The 19,841-nt window shown below is 45.1% G+C and overlaps 1 protein-coding gene across 17 annotated transcripts in view; it reads right to left on the bottom strand.

Annotated features, from left to right (window-relative positions):
* The window catches only part of BEND7 (BEN domain containing 7), an 81,273-nt gene that overhangs the window by 42,465 nt on the left and 18,967 nt on the right, over positions 1-19,841 (bottom strand). For all 17 annotated transcript variants that reach the window (XR_012504266.1, XR_012504267.1, XM_074358315.1 and 14 more), the window contains 3 exons: positions 12,833-13,132; positions 9,990-10,112; positions 6,262-6,527 (listed from right to left, as the gene is read on the bottom strand). Coding sequence is in view for 15 of the 17 variants with exons in the window: in XM_074358315.1 (XP_074214416.1) it covers positions 6,262-6,527; positions 9,990-10,112; positions 12,833-13,132 (689 nt within the window). In the remaining 2 variants the exon portion in view is untranslated. The remainder of the gene's footprint in view (positions 1-6,261; positions 6,528-9,989; positions 10,113-12,832; positions 13,133-19,841) is intronic.

The raw sequence follows: 19,841 nt of genomic DNA, 5'->3' as shown, positions 1-19,841 counted from the left end.
CATCGATTAAGAGTAAAAAGAAATACATGAATATTCATATTGGGTATTAGCCCCAGATTTTCAATTGCAAACTAATTAATTATACAAACTAGCTCCTATACTTGACTTGCTAGCTAGTGTGAGTTTCAGACTGGCTCAAGACTGAAACTTAGAAGAAGACTATGGAAGAAAAGGCAGGATTCTGTCGAGTAAGACTAATTGATTTTGGACTGAAAATCCAAAATTTATAGCAAAATTTATAAGAATGTTTAAAATCTGTGAATTCAGTCTTTCTGTTCATAATACTTGCACATACAATGACCCTATATTCTCATTTAGTATTTATTTTGCAGTATACCAGATGCATGTCTAGGAAAATGAGCTGTAGTTTGTGAAATTTTAAAAAACACAAAACCCCTTCATAATTGATTTTATTTTGCTCACAAATGTGATCTGCTTCTGTTTGAGAAAAACTGTAGTTATTTCCAATAACTCAGGTCTGTTTCAGGTAGATTTAGCAAGTATTACTGTTACCACTTATTAAATGCCGTGCCAAGATCATGGCCAATGGGCTGAGCGGCCCCAAGAACCCACTGGATTGAAAGATGGGCCTGATCCAGTTTGTCCAGCTGGCACAGCTGTTTCCAGCTCAGAACAGCGTGGCCTGGGGACATGGCAGAGCTGAGAACCACAGCCCCGATGGGCAGAGGTCCACGGTGGTCCCTTGGATGTTCTGCAGCAAGTTAAAAATGCTCAGACAAGAGATCCACCCAAAAACGCATTATGTAATCTCTAGACTGGCATATATTGAACGTTGAATAGGATAATAATTACAAGAAGTCATTAAAGAGCCAATCGTTCATCGACTTCTATCTGACAGAAATTTCGGTAGAACTAAGAATTTAATGTTAGACGAGACACTACAATCTGGCTCCTTGAAAGCGTCTTCATGCACTTGCGTGTTGAGACACTGCAAAGTCTTTCAGAGATGGTTTCAGCTTCTTCCTGTCTCAGATGGCAAATTAAAGACTCTTGAGGACTTGGGCTTGATTTATGCTAAAGATATTTGAGCCAAAATGTTTACTACATAACTGTTAACTGCAGTCTAGTGTCATCCATTGTAACTCCACTGAAACTGCTCCTCGCAGAAGATTCCACCTCTGAGAGCCTGTCCTTCGCCCTCCAGGCAGAGCACCGCCCCTGCTCCTCCACTGTGTCTGCCTGTGCCAGAGCTTCCCCCCTGTTATGCTGTCTTTACTGCTGATGTGTTTTCCTCGCAGGGTCCTTAAAGGGCAAGGACTAGGAGCCCTGGAAAATGGCGCTGTAATTAGCACATATTTGCTACTTACTGTATTCCAGGCCCTAGGCTAACACACACTGCAGGGGTTTTCTAATTTCATCCTCATCATCCTAGGAAGTGGCCACTACCATTAGCCTCAACTTGCAGATGCAAAAACTAAGGCCTAGCGAGATTAGGTAACTCCTTTTACGATTATCCAGCTAACAGGTGGTGAAGCAAGGATGTGAACCCAGGAAGTGTGCACCACAACCTGAACTCTGAAGCATACCCTGCCTTAATTTCAGTGTGTCAGTGAATAAAGTAAAACATCGCTTGCTTGATTCATCTGCTTTACTAGCTCCCAGTGGATTACTTTATTTGTTGGGCTAAGAAGAAATTAAGAAAACAGACTCTAATTTCAGAAGCTATGTTTATGTTGAAAGCACCAAGTACACTTTACATTGTTTAAGACTGACGTAAGCATTCACAAAATTATCTTAAGCTGATGGATGTCTGTAGCTTTATCTGCTGATAACCTTTGTGTAACTTAGGATTACTGGAAAAAATTCATAGTAACTATAAGAAGTAGAAAAAAGGTTTCTACATTTTTAAAAAACTTAAAATATTTTTAAAAAGCTGGTTAGTGTTTCAACAAGTCCAAAGAACAAGCCGAACAAGAAGAAACCAGGAAATAACCCTAAACCATTTATATCTGCCCCGAAAAACACAGATCAATAAATCCAACCAGGTAGGAAAGAACAGTAACTCAAAAATTCACAGGTGACTTTTGTCTGAGTGCCAGCAGAGTACTAGGGTATGAGCTCATGAAGAAAGAATCTAAAATTGCATTTAAATCTGAAATTTGGTTTGGGGTTTCTGCTTTTGTGTCTTGTAATTTAGGTTTCAGTTTTATTTAATGTGCTAATTTAAAATGGGTCAAATAATCCTGCCCCCGAAGAAAAATATTTCTGGCCACTCTCTTTTGAGAAACCCTATTAGTTCACGTGTATTTGCTCATATATATGTTCAAAGAAGTTTACTTAACAAATGTTTATATTTGTTGCTATAAAGGTACTCAACTAGGACTGCTGAGGTTTAAAAAAGAAGCAGTATTTACGGAGCGCTTAAAATGCACCAGGTACTATTCTAAGTGTTTTACCAAATGACTTCACTGGACTCTTCCAGTGGGCCCACACTATGAAGTCAGCACTATTATTATCCCATTTCATGGAGAGAAAACAGGGAGGTGAGGAAGGTGAGGGAGGTGGGGCAGGTGCACTTGCTCAGGGTCACACAGCTGAGCTTCGAGCCTGGCATCCTGACCCCAGGGGCTGCACCCTTAACCATGCAGTTCTCCCTCAGAAACTCCCCAGTACACAGAATCAACAGCCATGGTCTAGCCTTTCAGTTCTCCCTTGTGGTACAATCATCTCACGAGCAGTTACTGAGTGCTGGTCACTTACTGGGCGAACTGGGCGAACTGGGCGAGGGCTGGCGCCCGAGTCCGTCACGCCCTGGGGAAGGGCACTCTCAGCCCTTGGGTTTGAGAACCGGCTCCACCTTTCTGGCGGTGTGAGCCTGGGCAGGATATCAAGCCCTTTATGCCCCGGTCTCCTGAGCTACACAGTGAGGATAATAGTGATATCGCCAAAAGGAAGGATGAAATTGATGAAAAACTTAGCAAAGGGTAGCATACAGTTATTATTATTATTATCATTATGATGACGATGATGGTGAGGTAGTCCCTGCCCTTGAGAAGCCGGGGGAAAGAGGGAAATCACACGAACAACTACAAACCAGCAGAGTAAGTTCTCAAAAGGACTGTAGAAGGAGGGGCGTGCAGAGAGGAGCCACGAGGAAAGAATGAGAAACTGGGGGTTAAATCAAGGAGAGGGCTCTAATTAAAGCCAAGTCCTAGACCCCAAGCTTTGAAAGGTTAGTTTGTATATTGCGCTTAATGCAAATGCAGGTGTTCTGCCATTTATTGAGCACATTTTATGTGCCAGGCACTGCAGCAGGGTTTTCCCGTATGTTCCAGGGTATTCAGCGTTTACAGCACTCTGAGATGCTGATGCTGACGCTGGTTTCGACTAGGGCTCAGTTTCTCCGCATCTGGGTGGGGATAACCATCCTCGGACCTGTGGTCCAGCTGCTCTGATCTCCAGCCCCAGATGTTTGTGCTTGTGCACAGACAAATTCGTTTCTGGGTGACACTAAAAGTCACAGCAGAAAAAAGATAACTTAATAAATTGTGAACTTTAAAACATGTACAGTAATTTTTTTTTGCATTTAAAAAGCAATGAAGTACAGCCTTTATGTGTCCTTTTTTCATGGCTTCCAGATCTCACCTTGCTCACCCAGAACTGAAGGCCTGCTTCTGCTCTTGCCTTCCCTGTCTCCGTGAAGGAAGTCTGTACCATCTAGTAACCGGCCTAGTTTCCCAAGAGAAATGTGGGAATTATTTTCTCCTGAGTCACCAAGTCCTCTGGGTGGGAACCTGCTGGATGCCTCTCGTTTCTCTGTCTTTCCAGGCTCACTGCTCCTGAACAGAGCCTCCCAACGTCTTGCCTGGTTGGCTGGAATTATCTTCCTCCTGGTCTCTCTGCCTCTAGTACCTTCTCTACACCTGTCAATCATCCACAGTGCTGCTCCAGATTCCATTCTAAACTCGGGTATGACGATTCCTCTACAGAAAACTTGCAAAAGCTCTGCAGCGCCCACTAGACCAAAGGGCCCAGGGCCTAGGGGGGACACATTCGGGCTTTCACCGTCTGGGTGAAAACATCCCGCCTTTACCTCATCATCTGCCATCAGGGCAGCCACACGGATGCTCTAGCCACACTGGGCCACCTGCTCAACCCTACAACCTTGGACTTAATTTTCCCAACACCAGGTACTTTACAGAGCCCATCTTCAGAAACAATTCCCATCTACTTATATATAATCCAATTATATTACATTTTCTCCAATCTGTTTTATAGAATAGTTCCTATAAGGTTATTATATATTTTCTATTTTCTCCTCTGGACTTCCACCGAAGTTTAAAAGGCTCATGGCTAAGAAATAATAAAAGACTACAAGGGCACCTAAGTTTACACACCTTAGCGCCGATGGTCCCACACTTAAGGGCGTCAGTCCCCCTGACCCTGGGACTGCACAGGCCAGGCTTGTTAATACCAGCAAGACTATCTGGGGCCAAAATTTCTAATGATGGGACTGACTGCATGGTCCCCCAGTGCAGTTACAGTTCCTGTCGAATAGATGACTCAAACGGCCTACAGCCTTTCAGCTGTAAAGACAGCATCTCTATATGGTTTTTGCTTTTCTTTATAGAAGCAAGTTATCCTTCAAAGATAATCAGCACCTAAATGAGTTTCCATGGACAATTCTGAATGTGCTTTATTAAATTTAATAGCTCCTGTTAACAAAAATCATTATGAATAAAAACCAAAAAAAAATTTTGTATATAAATTACAATACGGATATTGGTAAAGACAAGAAAAATTCTATTCTGTTTCACTAATGCACATCAGGCCTTTATCAGATCTTTCTCAATTTACCTCTGCAGTGCATTTAGAGCTTAAATATTAAAAAGGAGACAGTTCAGTTATTAGCATTAGATCGACTCATTTAGGAGATGATTTTCACAACACTAATGATTGTTCCTGATATATTTATGCCGATCAGAAAAGAAAGCCTAAAAAAATTCAAGAAAAAAGGTAAAAGTATTATGTAAACTGCTTCAGACTGAATGCACTTTGTGCTGTGGAATCATTCACCTCTGCTTCCAAATGTGTGATCGACGTGGCTTTTGAAACCTGGGCCTTAGTCGCGATAACAACAGGATATTGTCAAAGGAGCCAGATGGTCCAGGGTAGCCTGCTAGCATCATCAGTGATTTTTCAAAGCTAAGTTTTCCATCTAGAACCTCTTAACAATTGTGCGTGTGTTCATAGATATGAAACAAACAGACAAAAACCTCTTCACAACAACGACTGGATAGAAGTCCCAGTGATTTTCTAGCCTAACAAAGTCATGAGATGATTATTTCTGTCGCCTCCCTTTATTAAAGACCCATGCCAGCAAATTGTCCTTCAGCAACTTGAAAGGGAACAAATGCTTTTTTAAAATAGTAATTTATTTCTTATTTAAAGTTTAAGAGGTAGGGCCCAACTCCCATCCTATATAGGCCTGTGGGAGTTCTCAGCAGGATTCTTATCCTATGCAATCTGGTAATAATAGATCACTCATTCTTGTTTATTTTAGGAGCTCTTCCCACAAGCCGGGACCCACAGCATCCGTGTACTTAGATCAAGATACTGTACGTAGAGCGTGCTGTTGCAAGTACAGCACATGACTGAAGGAGTTAGTTTATGGCCACATGACTATAAAATGGCAAGTCAGATGGATGTCTTAGGCGTCATCCAACATCTTGGGCTGCAACGACCTTCTGGCTGTGATATTAAAATAGAAAAACCTTTGCAGAGTGTTAACCTATCATTACACAGACTAAATGGCATGGCACTGCAGCCGAATTAGCAGTGTAGCGTGCATCTATAAAGCAGAATTAGCACCACTGCCTCTTTTTTATTATTAGTTTGTGTTTCTAGAAAGGTGAGACCTTATCCGGAGGGTTCTGTTCATTTATGCCCAAGGACTTAATTATGTTCTTTTAGCTCTTTACACGGAGGAAACTGAAAACGGCCACTTCAAAATTAAAAACGTTAACGGAATTAGTGAGCAGCATCTTTACTCCATTACCCTTCTTTTTTTCAGAGATAAAGCATGGAAACACGTTTAAGTAAATAAGGCTTAAGATTTTCAGGAGAGAAATTCTGGGCAAGGAAATTCGGAATAGTTTTCCTTTCCTCTTTCCCACATGTATTCTGTAAGTTTCTCTGGTCTTCTTGGGCAGAACGAGTTAAGGGCAAAGTGTATTAATCCTGTACAGTTCTTGACAATTACACGACATTAGCACAAGTAGCCAGAAAATATCGACTTACATCGGAGGAAGGTGATTCGACAATGATGCCGAACCCTAGGATGTGGTTCTCCCCGGAGGGCGTGTGCTTGGTTGCGGGGAGACTGGGATTCTCGGGGGCCACTGCCGTCTTCTTCTCGGATTCTAACACACCAGGCTTCTGTTTCACAGTGAGAGGTTCAGCGGTCTTGGGGGCCACTTTTTTCTTTTTATTTCTCTTGCGTGAGACAGCAGTTCGCTGGGAGCAGATAAGGGAAATTGGGGGTTGTTGTCGGTTTTGGGTTCCAACTGTGAACAACAAACAAAAATACGGTACAGGCACTTGTGTCTAACTTAGGAAAACGTATCACCTGTCTGTCTACTTGCTCCAAAAACCGAGGCTGAAACAGCAAGGCACACCAAAATCAACCTTGCGCTGGACCTGCCGGTTACCAAATACCAGCTCGAGCACCTTAAAGCTCGACAGGCAGGAAAACCCAAGAGAAAACTCTGCTCCAAAGGCTGGCGAATACTCACACTGCACTGCCACCGCTGGGGTCAACGGGAGGGAAGGGTTAGGAGCTACGAGAAAACACTGAAGCGTGATTTTACGCATCGTATGACATTTTTAAGTGACTGGGAACTCTGGGACTTAAACCGAGGTGTAGACATCCATGCTTCCTGGCAACCGCAGGAATATTCCAGCTGTCACCTGAGGTTACACTGAGCAGTAACCAGCAATCTACAGGTGCCCAAGCTGACAGAGACGGCACAAGGACGATTATGTGGGCAAGGTGGCTCAAAAGACTCATTCGGGAATGATGGGGACACCTGCGCCAGTGAGCACGAGGGCCGAGCCTGCCAGTCAGTTACAGCCCAGTGACTGCTGCCGCGCAAACCCACACCGTCCGCACACCGACCGGCTCCGCACGCCGCGGGATGCCCACCAGGCTGCTTTCCCCAGACCTCAGGCTTCTGTAGCTGAAGAGTAGGGAGACTGTAATTCTGTACAAGGGAAGCCAATCAGTAAGATGCAGAAACGGTGTGAGTTCCAAAGACAAAGAGCACCGATCAAGGACTGAGTGCTAATACCGACTGTGCGCCTGAGGAAACCGGGGCTGGTAATTATAGTTTTCACAGGTGCCCTTTGAGAAGGAATGTTTGTTAACCATTTAAAAATCCTCTGATGGAAAGTTTAATGGGAAAATACAGCATTATTACTTAAAGCTTCATATGTTGATACGGCTTACTAAACATGACCGCAGGACACAGGTGCTCTTCTACAGAAACACGCCACTAAATACAAGCTCTTTACATGCACAGAGTACGGGTCACTGCCTGTCAGGCTGCAAATAAAGAATATTGATACTTTGAACTTGGTATCTGTCTCTCCGGACTGGACAGACATTCATAAATATTAGGAACAAACCCCTTGCGCTGCAAATGAGCACTGCCAGGCTCTTTGACCACCTGTGCAGGAATTAGCCTAGCTCCCTGGTTCTCCACCTTGGCTACACATTAGAATCACCCTGGAGCTAAAAAAAAAAGAAAAAAAGAAGCCAGTGCCTCAGCCTCACCCCAGACTAATTTGAATTGGAATTTCCAAGGGTGATGTCTGGGCACTGGGAATTTTTTTTTTCAAAAGCTCCTCGAGTGATTCTTACAAGCCAGACTGGAACTTTTCTCTGTTCTACCCGAGGCTAGGTCACCATCCCCGAAGTCAGATGTCCTACGGAAGCAATTATCAACAGTCTAGGACTCAAGCCTCTCTAAGCCTCACTTTTCAAAATTAAAAGAGAAAACGTTTTAGCATAAAGAACGCAGGGGTTTCGGAGTTCTCCCCCTCCTTCTGCAAGTCCAGGCAGAGCCATCGTCTCTTGCATCCAAATCTCATTGCTTGATCTTATTCCCTGCCTCCTCCCTAAAGTCAGGATGAAACTTTCTAAACAGGAGTCAAACCTACGATTTATAGGCAGTAAACCTTAGGTAAATCTCCCCACTCAACACAAATTCTTAAGTTTAAGAAAATTAAAGAAGAGTAATTTATTCAGTTTATCCTACAGCTTTGGAGTCATTTACCGCCCTAATCTGCAAAGGTCCAGAAAAGAAAACAGGGTGACATGGTGGCATTTACTTAATAGATTCTAAAACGGCTTCAGTCAGGGATTTAAATGGTTGCAATTTGTAGTTTGCCATTTCAGTAGTAAGGAGCTTAAGTAACAAAACAGATCATTACATTTCATAGGCATATTTTCTTAAGTGCTAACAAATTCTCCCTCTGAGGAAAGAATCTGTACATAATGAAGTAACCTTTCTTTCCGGGCTCCTCATTTAGGAGATGTTAACCTTTGCCAGGTTAATAAGCACACAGATTATCCTGGCGGAACAAGGTGAGTTAAACGCTTACCAGTCTGACCAAAATGTTTATTTTTTTTTTCCCTTGGGATAAGACCAAATCTGGCACATAAAATTAGATGTTGCTTTTCAGAAAGCCCTTTGCCCACTTTACTTTCATGTGATCTTGGGTGACTGATGTGTTTTAAGTTTTTTACATCAAACCACATCACTGAATATTGACATTTTACTAGAATCCACTAAATGGCACTGAGCACGACTTCCACACGGTGCCCTTTCTGAACACCTTTACAGCGGGGCGGGGGTGGGGGGTGCCAGTCAGATACGACTGTGCTGTTTTCCTGCTCAAGGACCAGCCTTCCCTGAAGGGTGGGAAGGCTAAAAAAAAAAAGATTTATTATTTTCTGTGCCTGTGACAAAAAAAAGTTCTGTCTTTCCCCCCACTAACTGTGGGGGCTAGAACACAGAGCTACTTGAATAAGGACCTAGACTTCCAGACCTCCATGGAATGCTCCAGGTCTTTGCAACAACAGTAATGAAACAGGCTTAGGCTCGGATCATGCTTTACACAGTTCATTTCCATCTACTATCTCATTCTATTTCCAAACAGCCCTGTGAGTTAGATATTAATACTCCAGTTACAAGTGAGAAATCTGAGTTTCAGAGAAGTCACACAAGCTAGGAGAGGAGAAACTGGGACTCTGACCCCAAACTGCAAGTTCACTGCTCTTCAACTTGTCTAACAGGAGTGAGAACCAAAAAAGCATCATGTAAACAAAAAGACAAAACATGAGGTGTCTCTGAACTCCTCTGTCTTGAATGTTGGGGAGAAAAGCCACAAGCAGAGCCCAAGACGAGCGTTTCTTATCAGCTGATGCTCTGGAATCTCCACCAGCAGAGCCCAAGCTTCCAAAGGGATCCTCTGTGCATCCAGAAATGTGGGGCTTCCCTGCTGTCATGCAAAGCCCAGGGGGATCTTGTGCAGGAGGCGGGGGGTGTTGAGATGCACGCAGCCCCCCAAACCCAGCACCTCGGGAGGGAAGAGAAGTCATTCTCCCCTTGCTCCCTGACATGAACCCCTGTGTTGACTCACATTAGGAAAATGAGCTGAAGAACTCTGCCCACCTTGGGGTATCACTCTCTCCGAATTTAGTTAGCTTCATGAGTTTAACCCTTAAGTACCAGCAGATCGGGGTGAAATACATGGAGAACGTGCTCGAAAGTACTTAGCAGTATCAGTGGCAAAACATGTGTCTGACTTGCTAAAGGGAAGACGGGAGGCAGGAAAGGCTGAGAAATGGACACTTGAGAAAGCACAGCGAGACAGCCAGGTGGGATGCAGTGAGGAGTCCAAGCCCAACAGCCCAAGTGAACACGTCACACGCGCATGAAAAGCCAGAGGGCTGACCTCCGTACCTGCCTGGATCTGCATTAACTTGCGCATGGTCTTGAGCTCCTGGAGAATGGCCTGCAACGTCGACTGGCAGTTACAAGTGCAGCAGCTCGGCCCCACTGACGGATTCATGGCTGGAAGTTCTCCTAAGCATGAAAGAAAAGAATGACGGACGCCAGGCAACAGCGAAGGTAAGAGGGGAAAAACAAGGGGGAGGGTGTCTGGATGGGATTCTGAAGCCTGTGCAGTTATTGTGAAACCTGTGCCCAAGGAAAAGCTACCCAGTAATTTTCACAACCTGAATTTTGGGGCTGACTTGATCTAATTATCCGGGGTCTCCGTTGTAAGGGCCGTGCTGTTCCCGCACGCACACGCTTCGCCATCACGGCAGGCCTCCCTCCATCCGCCAGTTCATCTCAGATAATAATACGTCACAATTCACAAAAACCACACTCACGCTACTCTGCACAGAAAATAGCTCTGAGAACAGCCTTGCCAAAAAAACTCCCCAAAACCTCAAAACTGGTGGCTGCTTACGTCCTAAGAGTTCATATTAAGAATGAAATGTGTCTAATTATTAAAATAATAGTTTTAGCATTAATTGTGTTATTCCAAAAATTAAGAAGTGTTAATACATTAAACTTTCAGAACACTCTCTGGGGGGTGGGGTATAGCTCAGTGGTAGAGCTTAGCATGCATAAGGTCCTGGGTTCAATCCCCAGTCCCTCCATTAAGAAATAAACAAACCTAATTACCCTCCAACCAAAAAATAGAAAAAGAGCACTCTCTGGGTGTGATGTGCTTCAGTGGGGAAAAGCGGAGGAGGCAGGGGGGTCTGGGAGGATACACTTGAACTTAAGAGGTTGGAGGGCGCGGGTGTGTTGGATTTTCTCCAGCTTAATAAAGGAGATCCTCTGTCTTTTTCCCATTACCATTTCTTCAGTTTCACTTTAGTCTCTTTCTCACTGTTTAATACATCTTTTCCATAATAAAACTATCCTATCCTGTTTCCCTTATGTGTAAATAAACATCTCCCTATCATCCTTGGAATAAAATGGGACAATGGAAAGTCACTCAGTGCAGCTCTCTCTAGCCTTGGTACCCAGCCCTACTACCTTAAAGTGGACCAGGACAAGGAGACTGCTATCACCTAGGTTTTTCAAAGATGGAAGAAGTATTAAATTCTACACTTTAAGTCCAATGGTATCTTTTACTACACATTAAATACAATTTAAATCCTGCAATGTGCATTATTTGTGGACACTATCAAAAGACTGAACACAGCAAAACCATGAAATACTTAAAGATAACTTAATGTTTGGAGCAGCACAATTATTTACATTCAAAGTTGCAGCAAACTGAGATGTCACAACTTTAAAACTGCAAATAATTCCAATGAGACAGATACCAAAGTTGTCACAGTTCAATATAACGCATCTCTTTTGAAAATACGTGAGCAATCAACACAAAGAGATCTATTTTTCAATGAATATGGAGGAATTTAGGCTTGCAACTTTTACCGTTAATCACATTTTCCAAAGTACATCCACCAAGCTTGCTGTGCCCTGGAAGACAGAACATTGTTCACCCAACACTTTCTGATGTGGGGCTTACTAACTTCAGACAGGCCTAAGGGCATTTTATTTCTCTCATTATTTCTTCCACCACAGGAGAGCTAGGAGGGCCTTACAGAATATTCCTAGTCACTATTCTCAGTCTATCTTCATCATTTTTAGAGGACAAAACCAACCCTTTTCAGCTTGCTATAAATCATTTTCTAATTTTAAAGAGAACTGCCTTTTTATTTTTATGGAGGAGCCTTTAAAGAGCCATCTCCTTCTAACCTGGATGCACGCCAGCGTTGAATCTGATACTGGCTTATGTAATATTAAGAGAAAGAGAAGACACTATGCATCTCTTGGGGTCCCTCCCTGTCTCATCAGCAGTGGCTCAGGAGGGCTCTTCATCCTTCTGAACTGGTTACTGCAAACTCTGGATTAAAAAAAATAAAATCACAACAGTTCTCTTTTTCTTGAAGGACAGTGAATGGGAAAAAACAAATCCTTAACTTTTCAAGGACACCAAAGATGCATTCTTGCTTTCTTCTTGTTCTCTTTGTGAAAACCACAGATCTGCACATCTGAACATTAATTTCTAGAACAAGTAACATCCCATGTCACTGGAGGGAAAATTAATGTGAATGGAGAAGTCACTGAGTTTTTCCTTACGTTTTGGAAAAAAAAAAAATTGCCATTTGATTTTTCACCCTAAAATTAGGAATTTAAATTAAGGAAATTTTACTTTAAAGGAATAATTTGCAACCCGAGTAAAGCCAGTTATAAAATATGGATCATCTGGTTCAGTAGCTTGAATGGGAGGCCAAAGTGAAGGTGCCACTTGGGGGCTGAGTTATCAGTCCTCCCGCTGACTCCTCAGATAATGAAGAAAGCGCCAGGACTAGGCATTAGTACGAGGGGATGTATTAATAATACACCGCATGACCAGGAAGCTGTCTTTTAATGACAGAGGGAAGCTCTTTCTGCCCTAATGTTCAGTCTTTTGTGACAATAATACCCATATATTGGCAAATGATGGCTTTAGCATCTTAAAGGGCTAAAATCTCTACAAAGAAACTATCACATCTAATGGAGAACCCCCAGTCTTTGCTGCTTCTCAATCCTGTTTTTTTTTTAATACTTGTCAACTTTGTCCTTTATTCCTTTATGTCTTTTAATACAACTCAGCTAAGGCAAGTGATGAAGGGAGAGCTTAATACATTGATCTCAAGGAACATACTGACTATTCAGAAATAAAATGCATCCAGACCACCGCCTCTGAAAGCCCTCCGCTCGTCTGATGACCGTACCGTTGGCGCTCCCTGCAGCGTGGGGCTGGCTCTGGAAGGTTCTAGAGCGGGTGCCATACTGCCCTGAGAAGTGCCCGCTCTGGGGCGGTAACTCATTCCAGGCACCACGGGAAGGCGGGTGGAGGCTCTGCGGGGCCTCGGCGGAGTTCAGGCGGGGGGGCCAGACTGAACCCAAATCCTGGGGTTCTTCTTTCAGCTTCTCCCCCTCCTTGCCCACACGCTGATACGTCCTCCCAGTGCTGTCATTCAGTAATCTTCTCATTCCTGTAATTTGTTTTTTAATTTCCATGCTTTCATCTCCTAATGGAAACAGGGCCAGAGATATCACTGTAAATTAGCGAGAGAAAAAAATAATCCACTACCAAAAAAAAAAAAAAAAACACCAAAACTGCCACCCCTTCTTTGGAAATGGAAATGATTACTGATTCCAGATGCAAGCTTCTCTTTTAAGATTCCTCTTCCCTCAGGGGATTATTTTGTTTTTGAACCAAGGTATCTGTACTGCACTGGGGGGTACTTAAATATCACCTAAAGATGACTTCAAAATTATGCAGACATAAAATATTTTCTATAAATAAGAATATTGGAGGATGCTGAGGTCTATAAGAAGCTATTTCAAACATACTATCTTCTTAAATTGTCATCAGCCAGTATCTTCACAAAGATTAAGAAAAGTAGATTTTTTTTCCCCTCTAATCTGGGTATTAAAATAAAAGTCTAACGCTAGGGCGTGTATACACACTCATACAGTCACTCAACTAAAAACGTTTGAAATTTCACCAAGAGAAAAGGAAAAGGCCCACAGAAAGGATCTTTTAGGAAAAACACAGCTCTTGCAGATAAATCTAGTACATTTAATACAATTATGTTTTAATGTATTCGGCATCATTATTAGCCAGATTTCTCTGTAGCACTGGTAACCACACCATGAGTGTAAGGATTTTGCGTGGTCAAGGTAGATATTCAGCCAATTAATATATGAATACATTACTGAATATAAGGGAACTTTTATATACTGTCTTGAAATAAGTACCTTCAATTTTTAAAATGACAACAAAAATATTGTCTTTAATATTTAACATGAGCAAACACAGAAATAACACAATTTCCAAATGTGCAATACTGCTCTGCGTGGGCATATGGTTGAGAGGAGAAATATTTTAATTTGTAATAAAACTCTTTACTTCCAACACCTGTGAAAAAGACAATATCAAATCGTAAATCATGTTCCAGAGTTTATGAGAATGAATGACCAAGCACAACTTAAGTAATGCAGAGCCAGCAAAATTTACAACTTTCTCAAAATGTCTGGGGAACAGGGTGTGTCTGGAAGAGGTCCCGGAGGAATTCTGAAAGACAAATCTATAAGCCATTGTGGCTGGTGTTAGTTTCCGCATCCAAACATATCCTTCCCCGGCTGGCTTCACAGCACAGTCTGGGCAAAGGAGAAGCTTCTTTCCTACAGGGTTTTTAGCCTTGATCTTCCAGATCAGGGAAGTCGCACATGCATCCAAGGCTGCAGCACACTGATCTCAGCTGGCACTGGTTGGTGGCTGCCACTCCCCCGGTCCTGGCTCCCTGGCGAGAGCTGCGCAGCCGAGCCAGGCGGAGGCAGGCTTGCTGCCTCGTTCTTGAGCCAGTGCCAGCTTACTCTCCACACGAACCCTGACACGTCACACAAAAGGGATACTCTCTTCTCACAGGTTCCACCTCTGCTCCGGAGATTGAATTCTATGATAAAGTGCTGTCTTCAGTGGGGTAAAAAGTCATGCGGATCCTGGAACTTTCTACAAGCAAATCTGCTTTGTCATGACCCGAGCGCCACGGTCCTAGAACTTGCATGTCTGCAGATGACCAGACTGCACCTACAATGTGACTCCTGCAGACTTTTCCACGTGGAAGACAGGATCCTAAGTCGAGGACAGGGGTGCAAGCACAAAGCGGGATTTTGGCTGTGGGCGCTCCTGTGGCGTTCAGAGACATTCCTTCCAAAATCAAAACTAAAAACAAGCAAGGATAACAGATCAGGACCCGGGACCAAGGAGGAAGAGCCAGGGGGCTGTGAGGGACAGCAGAGTGGACTGACTTCACTCGGGAGAGCACTTGCCGTCTGTCTGACTCAGGGCATCCGAAAGGACAGCGAGTAGAGACAACCGCAGGGGTCAAGGGGAGGGAGACGTGGGGGAGCTTCTTAGAGGAGGCAGGCTGGGCATCCCCAGAGGTCAGGGGAGGCGTAGGGGTGGTCTCTGGGGCCACTGAATTATCCTTCCTTTAGCCAAAGAGGTCGGGAGCAGCCCTGGCCGTACCACCTGGGGGAAGAGGTCCTGGAACCAGATCCCACACATGGGCAACGCGGGCCCTGCAGAGATGGGGGAAGCGTTCCCTCGCACATTCGGGACAGATGGAGCGAAGGGTCAGGGGTGAGACCTAACGACTAAAAGTGGGGACGACAGAAGAGGCTGAGCAATCAGGATACACTGGGATGGAGTGGGTGCCAATCACAGAGGCTCAGACCCTGGGCGCTGGGGTGGGTCTGCGGGCAGGCTGGGGCTAGGGCTCCCGGGACCTGGACTCGCTTCCCAACTGCACTGACTTGCTACTTGATATGAGGCAAGCCACCTGCTAGGCTCCAACTTCAGCTTCCTGAACTGTAAAATGAATGCACAAGCCCAGGGAGACGCAGAGCTGTCTAGGAGGGCTGCAGGTTTTCTCGTTACCAGGATGTTCACCGGGCACCAAATGCCTCTGAAGGTCACGTGTGTCCTTGTCAGAAAGAGTGGGCTTATTCTGACTGTCACAGTGAAGCCTAAGTTCTCTGATTCAAAAAAAAAAAAAAAAAGTGTTTGGCGGGGGGCAGGAAGTATTAAGAGATTGAGACTTTGACCATTTGCATTAGTTGACCTCTATTTGTCTGTCCAGTTCTAATGAGTCAATGGCTTCTGGTGGCAGGAAAAAGAGGCTCTAAGACAATGATTCTGTGAGGAAACCTGTGCACTTCCCCGACTCCTTTCCCAACTGAACTATGCCTTTGCTCGCGGTAACCCCAAGGGGCTGGATCTTAAGAAAAAGAAATCTTACTAACACGGATCCCTGCCATGTGGCTGCCTTATAGGTAAAACAACCTTAAATGAAAACGTTTCGAGTGCTTAGTAACTGTACTCCTTGGACAAGGTCTACAAAGAATGCAGGCTGGATTTCAACTCTGTGAAACCACTCTCCTTCACATGAGAATTTATATGATCCCTACAGAGTCCTGCAACACTGAAGTCATCATGCAGGATCTCCTTTAACTTGGCCCGGAGAGAAAGATGAGCGAGGCAGAACAGGATTATTCAGGGTTTGGGTTAGTAAGAGAAAAAAGGCGGTAATGCCCAAACCCAGGGTACTGAGGTGTCACCTCTGATCCCCTCTTTTCACAAAGACTCACAAGGATCAGTTACCATCTCTCTGCCCTAAAAATTAACTTGTGTTGACGTATATATAGTAGGCGCTCCATACACCTTTCTTAAGTAAATGAAAGACATGTCTTAGCAAAACCAGAATGCCGTCCAGTAAAGTTACAGATGACACTAAGGTTATAAACAAACAATATATTAATAGGATGGAGAGAAAGTCACCAGAAATAAATTATTCAAGACACACTTACCAAGCATCTCCTAGGCTCCAGAGCTACAAAGATCATCTGGTACAAACTGAAAGTCCCCCCACACTCCCACCCCACCCTGCCAAATCTCTCAAAGTCTTTTACCCAAATCCCTTTTTTATTGGTTGGTTATTCTGAAAAAGGGTCCTGATTTTCCCCAGCCTGCTGCCCGTACACGTCTTTTAATTGTGTGACCCCGGAACTCCAACTAGCAGATGGCCCTCCAGCTCCCTGCATGAAAGTTATTCATCTCCCATTTCCTTGGGGCGGGGAAGGGTGGCTCCCCCAAACATCACTCTTCCTGCCCCAGGCAGAAGCTCACTGTTGTCTGAGTTGATGCCACCAGCTGTACCACCTTCCATCCTTCCTGAAAGGCAGTCTGCATGCTGGCAGTTTATGACTCATAAAGAGGAGGGGCAGGTGATGAAGTTGAAACATATAGTCGGGTCCTCCTTACGTGCCAGGTTAAGGAAGAATGATGTCGCACTGGAGATACTAGGTTATTACTCCGGGTAATTTAAAATTCATTATCTCCTTTAATATAAGAATGATAAATAATCAGATCTACCCTTTAGACAAAGAAATCTGGCAGAACTATGGTGAGAGTGGTGTGGGGAGGGGAAATCAGCTAGCCAGTTATTGATAAAGGCTATAGGAATGGCTGTGACAGTCTGTACCAGGATTTGGGGGACAGGAATGGAGAGAGAAGATGGAGAGAGAGAGAGTGAGGAAGTTTCACCAAACAGACTTGGTGAGTCACTGGATGCAGGGATGGGGGTAGGGCTGCTAAAGAGAATCAATTAAGGGTAACTCCAAGGTTTCCCGCTTGGGTGACTGAATGCATGCTAATGCCAGTCAAAGAATTAGAAGGTTGCAGGGAAGAGGGGTACAATGAGCCTAATTTTAACAGAGAAAATAACATACAAACACATACAAATAAAGGCATTTGGGAACGCAGCTGCAGTTATATCAAGTTGACGAAGAAGCGGTTCTCCTGAACGATTCTGGTAGTAGCAGCGGCCACCATTACTACCAGTAGTAGCTGGCCCCCTGGACTCAGCCAGCCCCCGGGGTTCACTAACAATGCAAGGACATCTTATATGGAGATATCAGATTTCCTATTACTCTAACATGCAGAGAGCTCAAAACCCTCAGCTCACCATTAAAAGAGCCCTGACCTCATTCGTTTCCAAGCTGGTAAAGTGAGTCCACCTCTTCTCCCGGACTCCCTGTCCCCGGGGCACACAGCAGTCACTGCAGTCAGAACCGCGTGTCCCCAGCTCTTTCTGCCCCCTGATCCACTGTCAGGTCCACCCCCAGGCTGCCACTCCGACAGCAGGACTGACAGACACTTAGAGCCCCGAGGGACAGTCCTCCGCTACTCTCAGTATGGACATGGTAGTGTCATGTCCAGTTCTGCCCTGTTTTAAAGAGGCTGCCGAGAAACTTGAGATCATGAAAAAAGTAAACGAAAAAAGCTGAAAGGAACGAGGGAAGGGCAGAGAAGCTGGGTTGTTTTGTGGAGGAAGAAATGGCTGTCGAGTGGCTTAGCCGTCCTCAAATGCACCACGTGTTTCGACGGACGCTGTTCTTTACTAACAAGGAAAACGTGGACTCAAACTGTAGCTTCCAGGCAGGAGGCTGGGCAACATCATGCTCTAAAGAGCTGACCCTTCCAGGTCCCGAGTACGAGAAACAGAGGAGAAGCATCTGAGAAAACGTGCGGAGGAAGTGACAGTCAGGATGCTTTTCCGCTGGGGATGCTGAAAGAGTTCTGCAAACAGTGGTGACGGTGGCATGTCACTGTGAATATACTCAAAAAAAAAAAAAAAAAAAAAGCTTGAAAACTCCTTGCCCTTTTCAGGCAATGATATGTTAAAATAAACAGAAAAAAGGTTGAGTTTAGGCATGAGAAATACTGAGATGACCAGGATCTCTTACACACTAGCGGGAGCCGGCACGCAGCCTTGCTGCAGAGAGACTGAACCACGGCCCGTCGAGTGACAGCCATGAGAGAAAGGACAGGAAAAGGGGCGCAGGGTTCACCAGGTTGACCCTGCACTCTCTTCACAGCTCTCAACAAGTGAGTCCAAGAGCAGAAGCCCTGCAGCAGACTCTGTGCTCTGAGCAGACCTGAGGTTGGCACCCTCACTCCAAGCCCGTACTCATTTGGAGATGCTATCAAGGTCCCAACTGGCTGTCCCCAGGGACAACAGCCATGTGTACAAGGGACATGCAAGACTGGGACTCTCTCTCAGCAAAAATGGTCTGAAAAGCATTAGTTTCTTAGACCACAGTGATGGTTGCCAAGTGAGCCCTTTCCTCCAATGCAATCTAAAGTGGAACCCAGCACCCCCACCCCCCCTACATACAAATAAAGAGGAGCCGAGCTCTACTGAAGAGAATGTGCCAGAACCTGCAATCCTGAAACAGGCCCTGGAGTCCGTTCGGGAGCCCCAGGGGCGCCACACAATAGAGCCTAACTGCCACCGGGAAGGTAGGAGGCAAAGCCGTGGCTGGAGAAGCCCTGAACTGGCGGATTCAAGCGTCTCCACTGGGCGGAGTTAACCCCACGTGGGCGGCCACACGTCAGAGGACCCCGCTCAACTGAAGGCTACAGGGGAACATAAGCAAGCAGCCCAAAGCCCCTGTGGCATTTTCATTTAAAGGACAGTGAGGTCCCTTTCAAATCTGTTTGGATGGTATCAGGTTCCCTCATCCGTTCAGTAGTATTTACTGTACTACTGCTCAATACGAGACACCGTGGGACCGAAGAGAGGAAAAGAGAAGAGACGTAACAGCCCCTCCCGGCCAGGAGCTCGCAGCCTAGCAATGGACACAGATGGACGCACAGGGCCTCGCCCCGAACCAGGGGCGGGCATCTCCCCACGGCCGCAGCCGGGGCGGGAGGCTGGAGCGCTTCGTCCTCAAGGCCACGGAAGGAAAGCCGGGCAGGGCCCAAGACGGAATGCCACAGGCCCTCGCTGGAAAACGGGCCTTCGAAGCAGAAAGGACAGAAGGGGGTTGAGACGGGAAAGAAGGGTCAAGGGAGCAGAGAAGTACCAGGAGATGAATCAAAATGGGCAGTCAGGCTGCTTCTCAAACGTGTCCCACAAAGAACCCCGACAGACAGTGGGGAAAACACCTGGAAGCCTGGGGGCGAAGTCCTAAAAGGGGACTAAGCAACAATTGTCTTTGATGTCTTCATGTTTTATCTTCCAGAATAAATGCAAATGTACTCTGCTCCCCACCCACCGAGACGAGCGGATCCACGCAGCCCGCGGAACCGCACTGGGCCCATCCCAGAACCATCCCAGAAGCCACAGGGTGGTGTGGCTTGTCAACGTCCCGCACTACGTAATCGCT

This window comes from Camelus bactrianus, chromosome 35, assembly GCF_048773025.1.
Source record: "Camelus bactrianus isolate YW-2024 breed Bactrian camel chromosome 35, ASM4877302v1, whole genome shotgun sequence".
Lineage (NCBI taxonomy): Eukaryota > Metazoa > Chordata > Mammalia > Artiodactyla > Camelidae > Camelus > Camelus bactrianus.
The sequence above is the reverse complement of the archived record's forward strand: the minus strand, read 5'-3'. Positions and strand labels throughout refer to the sequence as shown.